The sequence below is a fragment of the Vigna angularis genome, chromosome 1, assembly GCF_016808095.1.
Source record: "Vigna angularis cultivar LongXiaoDou No.4 chromosome 1, ASM1680809v1, whole genome shotgun sequence".
Taxonomy (NCBI): Eukaryota; Viridiplantae; Streptophyta; class Magnoliopsida; order Fabales; family Fabaceae; genus Vigna; species Vigna angularis.
In genome coordinates, this window is record NC_068970.1 from 11,475,033 (window position 1) to 11,494,454 (window position 19,422).

The 19,422-nt window shown below is 32.5% G+C and overlaps 1 protein-coding gene across 2 annotated transcripts; it reads right to left on the minus strand.

Moving 5' to 3' along the window:
• Window positions 1–741: 741 nt before the first annotated feature.
• On the minus strand, window positions 742–6,758 carry LOC108323632 (homeobox protein knotted-1-like LET12). 2 transcript variants are annotated; one of them, XM_017556111.2, is made up of 6 exons: window positions 6,034–6,758; window positions 4,794–4,914; window positions 2,257–2,450; window positions 2,047–2,178; window positions 1,765–1,904; window positions 742–1,070 (listed from the first exon to the last, which is right to left on the minus strand). In XM_017556111.2, exons 1-6 carry the CDS (start codon window positions 6,454–6,456, stop codon window positions 1,034–1,036), a joined length of 1,047 nt encoding a protein of 348 aa, XP_017411600.1. In that variant the 5' UTR covers window positions 6,457–6,758; the 3' UTR covers window positions 742–1,033. The 2 variants fall into 2 exon arrangements, with proteins under 2 accessions (XP_017411600.1, XP_017411608.1); XM_017556119.2 differs by having other exon boundaries at window positions 742–1,067; window positions 6,034–6,753.
• Window positions 6,759–19,422: the final 12,664 nt, after the last annotated feature.

The following is a 19,422-nucleotide window of genomic DNA, read 5'->3' on the forward strand; positions in this document are numbered from 1 at the left end:
CAGATGGAGGTTCAAAGAAAGAAAGAAAAAACTATCTATATTTAAAATCTCGAATAAAATATGTACTCCTTAAAAAATTACGTAAAAGTTTTGAAGCCACGCGAAAACCACAATGGAATGATCGCGAAATATTATATTATGCATGATTCACACCAATCTATTGGGTGTGTAATATTAAATAAATTTAGTATTGAATTCTCTCACAAAAAACCTCCACTATATTTGGCTTATGCTAAAAATAAAAAAATTGTATTATGTCATGAATAAGACCTATTCAATTTTTATACTATAAGTTGACGGTTTACAAACTTGATGTACTCATAATTAACCGTTCTTTTATGTCTTTATCGATATTATAATTCATTTGACAATAAACCTAAAACATGAATCAGAGTTACGATGTCATCAAAACCTAAAGCACAAAGTTTAATTAAACCTTGTTGTCAAGGTCAATCAAATACATACTTGACGAATGTGAACTGTTAAATATAGTAATTGATGAAATCTATTGGATTTTTGTACTACATTTAGGTGCTTACTGCTTAAGATTTAGTCCTCCATTTTGTTTAACCACTATAATTAGAATATCCGACTTTTGGCTGAGATTCAAAGTATTACTACACATTTATGTTTTTGGGCTCATTATGAAACTAATTTGCAAATTCTGATTCAGTCATATTCTAATCACAAACTCACGTTGTAAACGGAATCATACTAATTCGTCGATAATTTTTTGAAAGAAGAAGAAAAAGAAAATTATATATATATATATGTATCAGCATGCTGCCCATTAAATGGAAAAGATTAATTGTGCCTGCCTCAATATCACAAATGAAGTGGCAGCAGCCTCATATACAACAATACCAGGAAGGGCTAATTTTCTGTAAACAGTGATTAATTTTATCATGAATTTACCTTTAGATCCAGAGTTCATCATTTCAGGTTCATGCTAACTGTAAAGATCTAAGAATCCCACGACCACGCATAAAAGAAGAATAATTACCAATAACTTTTGTTCAAAATATGCGACCATTCACATGAAGCTCTGATTACTGCTTTCTCCTGCACTGCTACCAACCAAAAATAGCAATCAGATGTAGGCATAAAAGATATAACAATATTTTCAAACATGATTTACTTTTTAAATTTTTATTAATGCAATTATTCCTATCCACATAAAATGCTACTCATTAATCACTTCTCCCCATGATATATTTTTAATATCGTTGCTGATATTAATAGAGGTGTAAATTTAAGTGAAATTACTTGCTCAACTTGAACATGACAGGTTGAGAAAAAGAATTAGTAAAATAAGTTGGTTCTTTTGGTGGGCTAGAAAAAACATAACCTGGCTTGACTCACCGTGAATCGATAAGTCTTATTTTCTGGAAAAAATTAGTATAAATAAATAAATCAACTAAAAGTGAATCCTTATGTTTTGAATATAGTCGATTGATGAAGCAATTTGGTTTATGCATGGATCACGCCTCATTTTTAAATTGTAGAGATGTCTCTTACATAATTCTGCGTTAAATAAATGAATTAATCAACATGTATACATAAAAATAAAGCTACAAGACAGATTAAGTTAAATAAAAAATATAAAAAAAAAATGTTTGTTATTTAATGGTGTGATACGTTAGCGACATCCAAAATATAAAAATTAAACTAGCAATTGATATATATTGCATTGGAATAAATTAGATGAATTAAAAGATGAGTACATAAAATTCAAACATAAGATAATATTGAGAATTAAGGTACCTCTTGCGCTTGGTTTTGGTGTTACTCGAAGATGAAGGGTTATTAGTATGCCAGTTCCTTTTCCTTTGATTTATGAACCAATTATTTATCTGCTTTAATTGCAACCCTGTTTCCTGCACCAGTCTAGCCTTGTCTTCCTCCTGAAAATACCGTCATGCTCACAAAAATATATCTATCTTCTTATTTTATCATAATATATATATATATATATATATATTATTTAAAATATAAAAATGGAAACAAGTATAATATATTATGATTGAGATGTATGTCCAAACTTACAGTGGGGTATGGCCATTTAGAATGTGCTTGCCACCAAGCTTTCAAAAGGGATGTGGTGTCCCCTGGAAGCTTCCCTGCTCGTCTCTTTCGTAGAATTTCTTCTCTTATGTCTACAATCTTCTCCTTGTAACCCTTGATGATACACAAACAAATTCAACACTATTTTCTGCTCTTAGACAAAAATAAACTAATGATACTTTTAACAATTACCTGTTTCAATTCATGCTTCAGTTCATGCCTCACTCGCTCCATCAAGGATCTTTCAGTCTCAGTGGGGACAAGAGGACTAAACCCAAGGCTTTCGCCGCCGTCGAAGCTCCCTTCGTATAGGTTGCCGTTGCTCTCTGCCTGATCATCTTCATCGTCTGACATTGTTGCACCCGTACCTTCTCCGGGAGAGACACCTGCATCCTCATCCATTATATTTCAATATTCATCCTCATCACCTTCATTTTATAACTAATCAAAGACGCAAATATAAATACATAATAACCTTTACACCAGAATCTAAGCTCATCATGCAACTATTTATATGTAATCTCGCTCTATCATTGCTTTCTGAGAAGAATACTTCTAAGGATATATGCTTATTACTATTAACTCTTCCAAACTCTTTTCAAACGGATGGAGTACTTCCTTTAAGAATAAAAGTTGGATGTACAATTTATGTAGTCAGTCACATTATTAATTACAAAAATTACTGAACTGTGATAATTAAACTATTACTAATAATTAATAATGTGTCGACAATTCATTTAATATAACTTGGATGCACCGTTTTGATAATTAAACTATTACTAATAATTGGTAATATGTTGTATCTCTTCTCTCCTTCCTTCTATCTCTTAATTATTAAAAATTAACATGCCGTAAAAAAATATTATCTTTCCTTCTCACTCTTATTTATTAGTTATTTCCAACCATATTTGTTTTGAGTGACAAAGAAAATACACGAAGAGGACAGGTAATTTAATTCATGGGAAGAAGCTGTGGGGTTATTAATAGGGTCTATTTTAGAGCATCCAGTTATGGTAAAAGTTGGACATATCGTTTGAAAGAGCAAGAAACGGGCTTTTATCGATTTTCACTCAATGCTTTGCATGTTAAGTTTGACGTGGGGATGTTAAGGGAACATAAATTCGACAATATTCACATGCTTGTACATTAAAGGAGTAACAGTATTTAATCTCTTTTTTTATCTCATTATTTTTTATATGATTTATTTCACATAACATTTGTATTACAGTTTTTACTATTTTCTTTTCTCATTCTAAAGGATTATTATGTCTTGACATACTTAAAATAAAACCAATCTCAAATAAAGCAATCATGGGAATAATATTTTGAAATCAGAATACATCAACAAAAGATTCAGGTATATTTACCATTTCAGCAATAATATCTGTACATCTCTTACTAAAATTTTATGTGGTATCAATTTCAACACTGGCAAATAAGAACCCTTTTATTCTCTTCTTTCCATTTCATTAATTTAACTTCCATTGACAATACAATCAAAGATTACAATTTTTTTTCAAGAAAAAAATATTTGTTTTTCTCACGGTTAATTATAAAAAAAAATTATATTTGACTTGCATTTTTTAAACTATATGACTAAAATATTTTTATATTTAATATTTTTGTATATCGTAATACTTTTTAACATTTTATCTTATGTAAAGACATTTCTAAAGTCTGATATTTCTAAAATTAAAACCTAATTCAATGAAAATTTATGAAAGAAGAAAAAAATGCCACTAGTCCCACTTTCATGAGTGGGAGGAATGAGAACATTTTAATTCGTCAAAAATATTATTCCTTTAGTTTTTCCTTTTGCCATAGATTAATATGCTATTTCTTTATCAAGTTTTGCATTTTTTTTTTCTTCTCGGTTCAGTTTACCCACTCATTTTTCCTTCACTGTCACCAATTATTCAAAGCCCCTTCACCCTGGGATCTGAGTAAGAACAGCCTTAACTTTTCGTTCTTCGTCGTTTCTCTTTCACCTTTCTATTCTATAATAAAATACTTAACTCCATTTTCCACCGGTGAAACTTAATTTCTTAGCATTTGGACACTTTTATGTGTTCAATGTTTGAGAAGAAATGTGGACATAAGACGAGTTGGATGTGGATATATTTTATACTGTGATAGATAATATATCCTAATAATTAAATGTGATGGGTCATTATTTAAAAAAAATGATTTTCTTCTTTAATATGATAATATCCTATTATTACTCTAAAAAATCTGAATTAGTTAGTTTACGAGTTTTGATAGAGTTTTCAGCTGCAATGTAGTATGAGATACAATAAGAAAGGTAAACAATAATTCATATTGAATTATTGTTAATGTATGAAATTTTCAATTTTTTATTTCAAAGTTTTAAATTATTTTCTTTTCTTACTGAAATATAAACCTAGTAGGCATACACAGTGTAGTTTTGCTTAATATTAATTTGTATTAAAGATACCTAGTAGGTATACACACTGTAGTTTTGCTTATCTAAGTTTTGTTTTTCTTATCTATCTCCTCCTAGTTTTTTGTTTCCTATTCTATGGAGAAAGACAGTGAATCCAGTGAAAGTATTGGAGGAGGTGGAGTGTGTGGTCTGTTTTGATCTCCTTTTTCATTAATTAATTAATTAATTTTCTCTCTCCTTGTTTTGTTTACCGAGAGAGTAATAATGAGCAGAAAAAAGACAGGGTAACATCTAGGGAGCCAAAAAAAAGATGCTGAAAATTTACCTGTCAAGCTTTGCAGAGACTGCTCCAGATCCCAACAAGCCATCACTGCCTCCATGGCATGAACACGGACATGCTGTTGCAGTTGTTCTTTAAATGCACAGAGCAACAGGACATAATGGGTCTGCAACAACCAAATACTAGCAAAACTCATAAAGGAGCTTCAGATAATTAAAAACTAAGAAAAGACGACGACAAGTGCAACGGATCATAAATGTTAAATACAGTTTAGATGAACACAAATATGTTATTAATTAGAGTTTCCATCATACAAATGGAGTGTACTATATATTTCGCATCCTCCAATCATTATGTGTAAAGTGAATATCAAGTCAGAATCAAAGTTGAAAATCACCAACTTAATTATAGTTGATTCTACCATACACTACAGGACAAACACTACGTCCAGTTGATACGTACAGAATCACCAAACTCCGTATTCCCTCATTATTGTACTTGGCGAAGTCAGAAACGTACATTAATGAGGAAGTAAAGGTTGAGAAAACTTGACGAGAGCTTCAACTTTGGCTCAGAACATATTCCATAAGAATTAAAGAACTGAACCATCAAAGTTTAGCAAAAAGGGGAAAGGAAAGAAAAAAGAGTAAGTGAACAAGTGGGAAGATCATGACAGCATTAACAGAAAAGATTCCATAAAGCACTCCTAAAGGTTATTGTAGGAAGCAGCAGCATGAGAACACTCAAGGGGAGCCACTCCATGACAAATCAGATTCACCACATAATGCATCGTACCACCATCCATCCAGAATCAAACTTCTAAAACCATCATTCCCATTATTCATTTTCTGATTTCTTCTTAGCTTGTCCATGATAAAAATCTTGACATGAAAATTTATCATTTAACAAAAGCAGCAAGACCGTAATAAAAAAATGAGTTATGAATGAGGATAGACACAAAAGCCAAAATGATTCCATAAATCAGAAAGATAAGAAATAATGAAATCCCACGATTGAACCTTTGTTTACAAAAATTGTTAAAGTTAAATACATAGAAATTAATTGAGATTACGGAATCGGAAATTAGGTAATAATTTATTCAGAGTAGCACTTAGAAGCAAAGTGAGGAATTGAATGAAATCAAGATTCTTAGAAGTAGAAGTGCTCCTGAGAAGTGGGTTAAAGTAGTGCGACAAGAAAACACACGGAATTGAAGTACAAAGAAGATAGCAGGTTTGCTAATTTAGTAAGGAGAAAGAAAAGAGATAAACAAATAAACACAAACCATGAACTGATCAAGCTCCTTCTCATCGACGACGCCGTTATTCGCGAGTGCCGAGTACTTTTCCACCACGCGCTGCGACTGCTGAAGCTGCGCGTCGATCCTGGGAAGCTGGTCGACGGGCGTGGCAATCCTGAGGCACGACACGTGCGCCGATAACAGTTGATCGTAGAGAGGGTGTCCAAGAATGTCCGCTTTGTATTCCCTCAAATCCTCCGACTCGCAATTGCTCTCGCCCCGGTTCCGATCCACGCTTTTCTCGGCGGCGCCGTCGAGGAAATTCTGCTGCCGCTGCTGCGCCGCGTTGACGCTGTTGAGCCATGTCGGTGGGAGCCTCTGCTGCATATCTCTTCCCTCGCTCAGCTCCTGCTCCTCCGTGAAACGCTGGAACGCTATTTCGTGCTGGAGATGGTCTTGGAAAGCCATAGTTAACCGATTCTGCGCTTTTGTTTTTGGTTTTCCTCGCTACATTTTAGTGGTTAGGTGGCTTTGTTTCTCGATGGAAGTGAGAGAAGCGTGGATTCGAGGGAGAAAGAGAAACGGCGCGTTTGGAAGGAGAGGGATTGTCCGTTTGTTTGTTGTTGTCGTCGAAGGTGGTGAAGAGTTGCGGTGAAGAAAGGATGAGAGAGAAGAGGAAGAAGGAAGAAGAAGTTCGGAAAAGCACTTTTTATGGAAAGACTTTTGGAAACGTCGACGCAGGGATCGAGGTGTGGGAAATATCCAACGGTGGGATTGGCGATAACGTGGAGAGATTTGTGGAGACTACTCATTGGAGCTTTCCCGTAATAATAAAAAAAGACAAAGATGGATAAAAAATTGATCAATCATCGATGTGGGAGGCACCTATCAAAAATAATCTACTCTCACTCCTCTCTTTTTTTTTCTCTTACACTGTTTACCAAATAAACCACCTTAAGAGTAAACAATTAGTTTGAGATAAATGAAAGCAAAACATAAACACCACCTTAATCATAGATTTCAAAGCCCACGTTCCCTTCTACGTTCAAACTGTCACAAAGGACTGAGTTGTAATTGAATTAAACCCTGACAAAGGGATTCTACTTTTGCTGCTGTTATTTCAAGAACAAGTTGAACTGATAGAGTCAACACCAGACTAAACTGTCCTCACCAGTCCAAACAGTTAACACCAGTAAATAAACAATGGAAAAACAAAATTAAGATATCTGTTCTGTTCCAAACAATAAAGCCTCTTAAATATCTAAAGGTTAGTTATTTGTTATCCGTTTAAGTTGTATTATACATATTTCTATTTTGTGCATGGACAAAAAAAAAATATTACCCCTATTATAGGAGTGATTTTGTGATGTGGAATTTTGGTTTTGAATGAAGTGTGAAGTTTGTAATTGAATTTGACGTGAATTGGTGAGGTGCAGCATAGCATATTTTAATTTGAGTAATTATTGCTATACTTAAAATAGGCATGAAGTTGAGGGTTAACGTATTTCCATGAATGAGTCTGTTTTGCTACTAAGCTGAAGACATCCGGGAAAGATGAAAAATGAATTTGGGAAAAGTTTTGATGATGTTGGTTTGGGGAAAGTTTTTTGATGGGTTGAAGTGACAAGTTGCTTTTCCAGTTTCCATCTCTTGAATCGAAAAGCACTGAGGCGTTGTAAAAATGAAACAGAGTCTTTTATTTGTGGTGGAATGGGTCGGTGTCAGAGGTCCCAGAAACCCAAAACGACGTATGAGAGGGTGCGCTAGTGGCAGTGAAGGTGAGGCCCACACCGAGCAGAGTGGACGTTGGCGTTCCTGAACTTGGGCTAGCCACTACCCAACCCGACAGCGACCTCAGCACCCACGACTGACACGCGTCACTCCCAGGATTCATGGACCACTTCACCAGTAACTGTGTGTTCCAAGATTTGGGAGTGCGAAATAAAGTAGGAGTGAATCAGGTTCGTACACATGGCTTATCTTAACCATGCACTCCGCTGGACCCCGCAACCGTCTTCATCTCCATCCATCCATGCTATCATTACTTCATCACCCATTCAAACCATTTCATATTTTTCCTTCATATGTATATAAATAATTATAAATATACTTTTACATCCATTTTATAAAATTAAATTAAACTTCAATTTTTAACATAAAGTTATCATTACAACATATAGCAGCGAAATCTCCACTCATCTACCGGTCCACCATCACTCATAGCTGATAACAATTTTAATTTTTTATTTAAATAAAACCCTTTGTATATATACGAAGAGAGAAATAATTATTACATGTATCGATAAAAATATATAGTTTATGTCCATAAAAAATAAGTCTAAATTATATTATTATTTTATTAAATAAATCCCAACTATAAATTATGTGTTGATGAAAAAGAATCCTAAATAACATCAACTCAAAGCTAAGTATGTGTTAACAGAAAAAGTTTTACCTGACATAATCTGAAAAATACTACTTATATGAAAAAAAAAAAAAAACTCTAACTAAAGTTAATTGAAAAATAACACTACCTATATATAAAAAAAGTTATAAACATAAGTTCAGAAATGTAATGTCTAGTTGAGAACGGACCCGAATCGAACCCATGTGTATTCAATTGAGGTTGAGCTAAAAAACGGTTCATGAATTTGAAAGATGAAATCATAATACAATTAAAGTTTTACTTTTTTTAAAGGGGAAAATTAAAATTATTTAGTTTTAAAGAATCGAATTATTTTCTTCAATGTTTAGAATTTCAATTTTTTTAAGAATTTCATTTAAACAATATTAACTTGCTATAAATCATTTCAAATTACTTATGAAAATAAATTGTCCTTTTAAAATATTCATCCAAACACAATCACAATCAACAAATCCAATAAATAAAAATGGTAGTGTGAATTAGTTTGTTCAATTTTGACTTAATGTTTGGCCTACGGGTCTTCAGGTCAGTCACATAAACAAAATCTAAAAGAAAAAGTAATAATAATCTTATTTCAACATTTCATATCTTTGTTACATCAATAAGTTTACATTGACAATAAAATTAAATAAACCAAACAAATACAATATTGAGATTTGCATTAAATAAATATGTTAAAGTTAAAATTTTCATGAATAAAGAAACATAATAATAATTTTTTTCAAAGCTACCAAAATTCTATAACAATTAAAAAAATACTAAGTGCATACAAGAAAATCGACTTAGAGATAGAAATTTAAGTACAAAGTAAAAGAATAAGAAGATAAAGAGTTCTGAAGGGCTATATAACTCGCACCCTTTCATCAGTCTACACGGACTGTAGATTAAGTAGGATAACTTAAACAATTTATTAATAAATTAAAATACAATTTATTCCATACTTTTTTATAAGAACTAGTGAACCTATTTATGATATTTTGTTATATTTTGTTTAAATTGGAGAGTGTAGTATAAAGTTAGGAAATAAAAAAAAAACTGAAAAATAAAATAATTTAAATTACATGAAAGAATATAAAAAGTAAACAATTTTAATGATAATTAATAATTTTATTTGTCATTAATAAAGAAACCCGTAATAATTTGTGGGATTACTTTAGATTCTTCATATGTTTTTCATTTTGAACAAGTTCTTTTTAAATTTGTATAATGAATGAATTATATTATATGTCAAATCAATTTTTACACCCTTATTATGATCTTTCTCTTTATTTTTACAGGAAAACAAAAATATAACTTTCTCAAATTTTCCACACTTTCTCCGCTCTGGTAACCAGAGATAAATAAAACATTGCCTCTTAATTATTTATTTTATTATACTAAATAAAAATAAAGATATTAATAAAAAATAACAACATAATCATGTTTGAAAAATGAAGATAATTGATTATATTACAAATATACATTTAATTGTGTTTATAACATAATTATTGTTATAGTTTTTTTCCAGTTTGAAAAGTTAAATAGGAGAATATCACCTTGTTTTTTTGTATTTTTATTTTATTTTTTGTTTTATTTGTTTTTGAAAACAAATGTAAAACAATTAGAGATTTAAAGAACTAAACTTTCTGGGTGGAGTTGTTTCCTATGCAGATTTTGGAAGTAGATATGAAGAAGAATTTGAGGTGGAAGAAAACCAAAGCAACTCACCTAGAAATTACTTTCTATAGTCAATAATTCATTATAAGAGAGTTGAGATATAATGAAAAAGAACATAATAAAAAGATTAATTTAATAAATTAGAGTTTTATGTATTCATCATCAACCACCTATTAATATAGTCTAACATTAATAGATATAAAACATATATAAATATTAAACTTAAATCTACTAATTTTAGAGTTACTCTTCTTACTCTTTTCTTTTATACAAGCATTTCACACACAATTTTTAAATCCTAAAAAAAATAAAAATCTACCAATGATAAATTTACTAAGTTGAAGCATCCATGAAAATTTTAGTAGGTGCCAAAAGTAGTTGTGAGAAAACTAAGAATATTCATTGTTTGTTTCTAAATATTTTTAGGAGTTTAGTTTCACACAACTTTGTTACTTCAATGGCTTCTTCGTACTAATTTTATTTTGGTTTTTCGAAATAGACATGTTTTAACATAGGTTATTTCAAAAGCCACTCTTGTTGCCTAAATATTAGACAAAATGTTAATCACGTCAGTAGAAAGTATTTGGTAATTAAACCTGTTTTAATAACTTGAAATATGTTGGTTATATGTCATTTTAAATAGTGTTTTAATTTCTCTTTTTTAATATTTTATTTATTTTCATTGCTCATACATTTATTAAAATTTGTTTTTTTATCTTTTTTTACACAATGAAAATTATATATTATTTTAAAAAATACATAAATAATTTAACTGAAAACGTAATTGAAATATCTTATCTTTAAATTGTAAATACAAATATACAAATATATGTATATATTGATAACACAAAATTAAATTCTATATAAAAAACATGTAATAATATAATTTTATATTTATCATCTACTTTCCAATTCAATTAAATATTTATAATTCAGTAGTTGTTAATAACTTTGAAAAAAAATATATTATTGGTTAATTTTTCAGTTTTCACGCATATTATATAATCAACGTGAGGAAATGTTCCGCATGATAATATTTGTCATCGGCGAGATTTGTAAGAATATTTTTGGATAAATTTTCTCACAATTATTTGTAAAATTAAAAAATTAAAAATTAAAATGAATTTATATGAAAGGTAAGTGTAAGACCCTAGAAAAACGAAGCACCATTAATTCCCCGTCTCATCCTCATTAATTGCCCTAAAAACCCTTCTGTGTGCATTAAAAACACACTTCTAGACTCACTGCCTTCCTGCCAGGTGTCGTGATGGAATGTTCCTAAATCAGTAGTGGAAGACAAGTGGCAGCAAGAGAACGGACGTTGGTTTTAAACAAAAATGACTTTTTCTGAAGTCCGCATCACTCTTTGCATGCACTCTTCTTCTTCCTCAGATTCTAACTTTCCATATTCTTCACCTTCTCTCTAGAAATCTCTACCTTCTCTCTACTGAAACTTCTTCTTTCTCTTCTCCGTTCACGTTTCAGAAACCGTAGAACCATTCCTGGTGTCGTGAGCTTCGTTTTGAACCGATCACCTCAACGTTCTGATACTGGTAAGTCTCTCTTCTTGTCGAACGTTTTCTGTCTCATGCAAAGCCAGATCCTGGTTGCATGAAGGGTTAAGTTCTTAATATTTCTTGGTTTTTATGGTTAGATCGGGTTGGAAGAGTTAAGTGATCCTGTGAGAGTAGAGAACTGTTAGCGTACGAACCAAACACCCTGAGTTAGGACGTTCACTTCTGATCCAGGTAAGGGAAGCTTATTAAATTTAATTCGTATGTTTGTCGTGTACCGTATGAACATTATGTGTGTCGCATGAAGTATGAACTGTGTTATTTGATTGTTGGTATATGATCATAAGTATGGGTTGATATGAGTATTTAAAAATATGAAATATATATATGTATGCTGAGAAATGAGTGAATGTAAGTGAAACTTGAATATGAACTTCTCTATGATAACGTACGTCTGACATTAAACGGTTCTTGACCGTTTGGTGTTCTAGTAAAATTCTTTGAATTGAAATACTTTCATTCGGGAAGATTTCTGGTCGAGGTTGAACTGTGTCGGTCCTTTACTTAGAGCTCATAATGAGCAGTGTCGAACACCCTTGATAATACAGATCATCCATCTGTGTCGACTGACCATGTCGAGCACCCTTCTTAAGACAGGTCGACCATCTGTGTCGACCAACAGTGTCGAGTACCTTTGCTAATACAGATCATTCATCTGTGTCGACCGACAATTTCGAGTACCATTGTTAATACAGGTCGATCATCTGTGTCGACCGACAGTGTCGAGTAACTTTGCTAATACAGATCATCCATCTGTGTCGACCGACAATTTCGAGTACCATTGTTAATACAGGTCGATCATCTGTGTCGACCGACAGTGTCGAGTATCTTTGCTAATGCAGATCATCCATCTGTGTCGAACACCCTTCGTGAGGTAGGTCGTCCATCTGGGTCGACCGACCGTGTCGAGTCACCTGGTAATATGGGTCGTCCATTTATCTTGAAGCCGGTATTACTTTATTTTGGAACGGGGCAAGTTCTTTGGTCTCGTTCCTCACATTCGTTCTCGTTATAAAGAGGTCGTGATTTTTATATACTTGGACAGAAAGACAAAAATGAAAATAAAAGTGAAAGATTATAAATGATGAACATTATATGAGGTGAACTACGGTTGTGAATTTTGGACGAGCGTTCCAGGGAGGAACGACTCACGGTTGAATATGGAATTTTGTAAAGTATGACTGTGGGCATGCTAATGCTGGCTTGGTCCATCCTGATATTCCGTGATACTCATCTTCACGTAGAGGAGAGTAGTTCATGTGTGGGAATGGCAGGAGGTCCTTAGTCCATAAGTTAACATGGGCGACGTAAGAAACGGACTAACCTCGAGTGGCAGCTGTCGAGTGTAATACAGTTACTACATCACTCGGGTGCAAGGACGCCTGTAGCTACACAGATTCATACAGTCCGGACGGTCAGTCTAGTATCAGGAATTGATTTGAGTTAAGGGATTGATTTAATTATATGTTGTGAAATATTTGATATGTTTGATGTATTATGAAATGAATGATTTTCCTTGAATTAAATTCGATAAGCTTACCCTGTGTTCTTTTCCTTGCGTTGTCGATCGTCATTGTACGTCCGTCCTGTCTATGCAATGATCATCCGTGTGGATGTGAGCAGATGGTGAGGCGTTACTCGAGGAAACACTTGAAGAGGAGAATCTGGAGGAAGCAACCCTTGTAGATGTTGAAGTAAAGGCTGAACAGTAAGCGTTCGGTTAGCTGCTTAGATTAGATATTTCATTGTACTGATTTTTGGAGCGACCTTTATATTATTTTGGCAGTTCGGGTTGTATCCTTGCCTTGTAAACCGTTGGTTGGGTACGCTTAGGTCGAGCGTGGTTTTATAATTAACCTCTCGTAAGGTCGTTCGACCTAAACCTTTGCTTATGGTATTTAAAACTGATTGGTTTATCATTAGTGTAATTAATTCTATTATATGGTGTCTACTATATTTTTGGGATGTTACATTAAGTAATATTTATGAGAGAAAAAAATATGAAAAATAAAAGTTTTTTTAAACTAAAATTAACGTATACACATGTTAATTTGTTAATTAAACTTTTTAAATTTACCTTTTAATTCATCTATAAAATAATTTAAACTATTATAATAATATTATTTATTATTTTTAATATTTTGTATCATGATAATAAAAAGTAAAAAAACAATAAAATAAAAATACTTTTATATTTGAGTGTTTTGTAATCAATTGTGTATTAAAAATATTAATACAAATCAATTTTATTCTTGCAGCATAATTGATCATGATATATTATCATGCACACAATCACTATGCCATTCATTTCATAAATGTTTTGGTGATTTCAATAACACTTATCTCTTTTTTTTTCATTGAATCATGTTCAAAACTACCACATTTTTTCTTTCTTTTTTATTTTTTCTTTTTCATTATCTCACTCTTTAAATATGTAAGGACCTAGAAAATAGAGTATCAGAATAGATAGGTGTATTAAAATAATGAGACAAATTATTTTACTTTAAAATAATCTTATAATATAAATAAAATTTTATAAACACGTCTCATTATTCTAAAAACACTTCATCTCTCTAGAACACTATTCCTCAGAGTTCTCTAACTTCTCTCTATCATCTCTCACTACTGAGTTGTCTGATTGACGATCAGGAGGTGCCCAGACGTCCACAGCGTAGAAGACTTCGATCTTAACCGATCAATTCCGTGATTCTAGCTGGTAAGTTGTTTGTCCTCTTTCTCCTCTTGTTCTTGTTTATGGATCATGCAAGTAGTGTTGTTGCATGTCTCTCGCAGTTTCCTTCTTCACTCTTCAGCTCAATTTAGGTTCTAAGAGCTGTTTTCTATCACCAATTGGTGAGTTGTAGGTTTCGGTTGAGTTTCCTTGCAGTGCAAGGTACGATTGGAGCGATTCTATGTGTTGAGCAGTTTGTCTCTAAGGTAAGGGGAGCTACCTACTGTTTTAATTTATTGTATGATTGGTATATATGTTGAATGTGGTGGTATTTTACTAATTAAGACACAAATTTGAGTTTTTAGGCTGATGTGAATTGAATGTATTGAAAGGGTTGATCTGTGAAATTGCAGTGTGATGATGATGAACTGTTTTGGATGAATTAACTGTTGTGATTGAACATGTTGGAGGTACTTTATGTGAGTAATCTGTTATGGTAGAGATTAGATAGGAAGTGAAGTGAATTGTGCTTGTTTAGAGTCTTTTTAGAGGAAGTGAGGTAGTGAATTTGATAATTTGAGTTCTAGTATTGGTATGGTTTGTTTGGGCAGTTTAGGTAAGTTGTATGTGACTTGTTTGAGTCATTAAAATGGTCTAAAACAGGTTCAAAGTGGTAAATTGGAATTTGAGTCTCTAAGTTGATGAAATTGATGTTTTAGAGTAGGAATTGGTGCATAAACACTTTAGATTGATGTTAGGAAGGTTTAGAATAAGTTAGTCAGGTCTAATTAAGTATATACAACAATCTAGGGGTGTTAGAAGTTGGGAAAAATGTTTAGAATTGGTAAGTTGTGGTTGAGTTGCATAATTCTGCAGAATTTCGTTCTGCAGATTATGCAGACTCGCTGTGCGAATGGATTCGTATAGCGAGATGCTCTCTGCCAAGGCATTCGCACAGCGAATGGGTGCGCTGTGCGAATGGATTGAGAAGGTTTCTCTCTGTTTGATGATTTGCATAGCGAATCAAGTCGCTATGCTACTGGTTGGGGTCTGGGGTTATTATTCTTTTTATTCGAACAGCGAATGGGTTTTGCTCTACGAGTGCTTAAGGAGCATGAGCCACTGTCTGAGGTTCTCGCATAGCGAGCTGGAACGCTATGCGAGGGGTCTGATTCAAGTCACGGTTTATTCACATAGCGAGCCTAACCGCTATGCGAATGGTTTAGAGGGTTGGGTCTCTGTCTGAGGATTCGCACAGCGAGCTATGTCGATGTGCGAGAAGCCTCTAGTTTCGCTATGCGAATGTGTGCTTTGTGCGAGGGGTTCAGTTCTAGTTCACTTTTCTTTTGATCTTAAGTTGTTTTAAATGAAACATTGAGTACTTTATGAAGTAAGTTGGAGTTGTATTATGTAATATCATTGGTTATTGATGTATGTTGTGTTTCAAAGTGTAAGTTGGTTAATTCAAAGTGTAAAGTTCAAAGTGTGGTTAATGGACATAATTCCATTATCCTCAAGGAGAGGATACATGGTGGTGCTCTATGTTGTGATTCAAAGTGCAATCTCTTGTTGAGATTTAAGTAAGTTTAGAATGCATGCAGGAGCTTAGTCTTGGGGGTTATCCTGAAACTCCAATGGTCTTTCATTCTCAAGTAGAGAGGATTGATCCATGTCGTGAGGAGTAGCAGGAGGTCCTAGTCTTGGGTGCTTCCAGTATGGCCCAAGGTGAGTTATAACAGACTAACCTCGTGAGTGTGGTAAGGTGAAACCCATTGGCAATGAGTTTGCAAAGCAGTGGAAGCCACCACGAGTGCACGACCCGCCATAACTCGACAATCATTCTAAGTCCGGACAGTCAAAGTCAGTGTGGTGTTATGTGTGAAGAGTTTATATGATGTGAATGAATAGTATGATTGTACGAAGTTAAATAAATTAGTGTTTGATAAATCTTTGTTTAAACTAGCTTACCCTGTTGTGTGCTTATATTTTGTATGTTTTGGTGTTCTTCTTCTGCAATGAACATCCTTTGGGTGTGAGCAGCGGAAGAAGAGGTGTCTCTAGAGCAGGCATTGGATGGAGGTGATGCTGCCGAATAGTTAGTATAGTAGACGCTTATGTATAGTTTTGGAATATCCTATAGTATGTATATAAAGTTTTAAATTTATAGTTATTTTTGGATGACTGTAAAGATAACACTTTATATTTTAGATGGATAACTGTAATACTTTATCATACATGTAGCTTCTCTTTAATATAGTTTGCACTATATAATATTGGGATGTTACAGCATAGAAATGATGCCTTAAAATTAATTACTTTCCTCTCTCTTCTTTGTAGAAAAAAACTATATTATATAAGTAATATGTTTAAATGCTGATTTAATAAAAAAATATTTCATTTTTTTATTACAAGCTTAATTGTAATTAAAACCTATTTAAATAAGTTAAAATATCATTTTTACTAATTTTATAAAAAAATCATTAAATTAAATTAAGAGTATTATATAAGAAATAAATGTTACTTCCACCGTTACCTGTATTAATCATCTGACACTAACATGCATTTAATGAAGATCAATGATCTATGGATCTCTTCTTATGTGTAAATATATTATTTGTAATTTTATTAAAATTTATTGTGTAAATATACTCTTTCTTTAAAAAATAAATAAATATTGCCCTGTCTTTTTCTTTTTAAATGAAAATATATCTTCCTTTGTTGATAAGTTCAAAATTTTAAGCTATATTAAAAAAAATGATTTAATTAAGTTGCAATTGCATCATAAATTTTGATAATTTTCAATGGAATTTTTATTATAAAGTTTTGAGTGTTTAATTGTTTTTTTAAGTATATTAGGCGTTTGATATCATCATCAATAATGTGGTTATTATTTTTATCTTTTTTACTTTCAATTTATTGGTCAACTATGTTTATTTTAATTTTTTTTAACTCATCAACCAACTAACTCGTTCATAGAAAAAGAATGAATGAGTAAGAAAAAGTTTATATGTGAATTGGAGACAAGAAGGTAAAAGTAATGATAATGTCATTTTATTCATGACAAAAGTTTAAAACAGTATAAATGAAAAAAAAATGTTTTTAAGTTGTCAATATAATAAAAAAAATAATCAAAATTCAATTGAAAATACCCAAATATTTCCAACTTAATTAAACCAAAACATTATTATCAAATTAAATAAAAATATGATACAAGGTTACTAAATCTATAATATATATTAACTTTACATGATAAAATATATAATGTTATACAAAAAATGCAATTTCATTTTTTTATACAAAATACACATCTTTTTGTGCTTTCTCCCTCATGCCTAGGTAACAAAACTACTCACTAATAACATACAGGTTTGGTAGAAGAAGTTAAAATAGAATATAAAGGTGTTTCTTTGGGTTTGTTTGTGTACATTGTTGCACCAATGAAGTCATGAGCATTGATTTATACTAATTGCGTTGCAATGTGATTTAAGAAGACAGAGAAAAAACAAAGCTGATACATAACCTCTGCATGAAATTGAACACATTAAGAAAACAAAAAATGTTGCATGAAATAACTCTTGCACACACTCCTTCTTTGGTGTCTTATTACCACTGCAAGTATCAATGGCTTGGAAACAGAACAAACAAACAAAACAGCTTGTCCCTTGAAGCCGTTTCCTTCAGACCACATTGGACGGCTTCACTTCACTGACCCACATAGGCACTTCCCTCTCTGTCATTGTCTTGTTTTAGAAAGAAAAAAGTGTGAAGAAAACTTAGAAGTTGTTGTGTGCATGGAACAATCAGACCATGATGTTTTCTTGACAAATGAAACACATCTTTGCTGAGGACACGCATTGGAACAAACACCATTCAAGTTGTGTAATGCACAGCCACAGTTTTTGTGGTATGGCCTTCGCTCAATCTCCATGTCATGCAATGAAATACTTCCCTCAAAAACACACCGAAGCATCATTCGGCATGCTCCAGTGGCCATTCTGTTGGTGATGTGGCTAACATTTCTCAAACTTATATATACTAAATGCATCATCATATAGTGTGTTGGATTGGATGAAGAAATCAAGAGTAGGAAACTAAATTTGTATTTATTATTCCCGTAAAATTCGAAGCTAAAGTAGACAGTTACACAAGACATGCATCGCTAAGGAAAATAGAGACAAGTTAGTGGTTTGGCCTTTCTTTCATGTGTGCTTCAAACCCACCTACCTCTCCTTGTCTTGTAGTATGGTTCACTTTTGCTATAGAATTCTCCAAAAGTTTTGGTTAACTTTAATATAATTCTTAGGTAGGCGATATTTCCTATGCAGAAAGTTGTAACTTTTGCGTCACTTCAATTATTAAGTCAAAATGTGGCAGTGCGACTTTATGTTCTGCTTACAGATACTATTGTTTGAGTCTGTGTGATAATGGTTGTGGTAACTTGCAAGATAATGCTTATTGTTGACCCCTTCTTTCTATGCATCCAAATGAATGGCTAGTCATAAAGGAAAATGTTAATGGGAATTGTAACTCTCCAAGGGTATTCCAGAAATCAGGATCTTTTGCTACATGATTATATAAGCTTCAGATTTTAGAGGGTTTATGGTGAAACTATAGAAACTCAATGCTTAACTGTTCGAGTTTGAAAGAGGCTTCATATTTTCCTTACACAGACAGAGATATTAGTATCGTACCAGATTTCATCTTAGAAATAATTGATCTAAGTGAAGCTGTTTAACATGTACATAATTGGCTTTTTGACCAAATCTGACAAAGATGTAATCCATATCTAGTATTCACTTCCTTATTACAGATTGAGAATCAGATTCTGGAAGGTCTAGCTGGTGTCAGCTGGCATTCTGTTACAGAACATTCTTTCAATTTTAATGTTTCCGACCAATTTAAATTTAGTGACAGAAAATTCTTAATTATGTGTTTTATGCAGGACATCTCAGTTGAAAGGAAAATTCTTAATGATTGGTTTGAATTATTTACCATACTAACCTAAGCAACTCATGTTTCTATGATTAGCAAATCAAGATTTAGCCAAGTTAATGCATATATTTCTCTGAACAAGAATTGAGTAAAAATTTTATACTCTCTCATTGGAA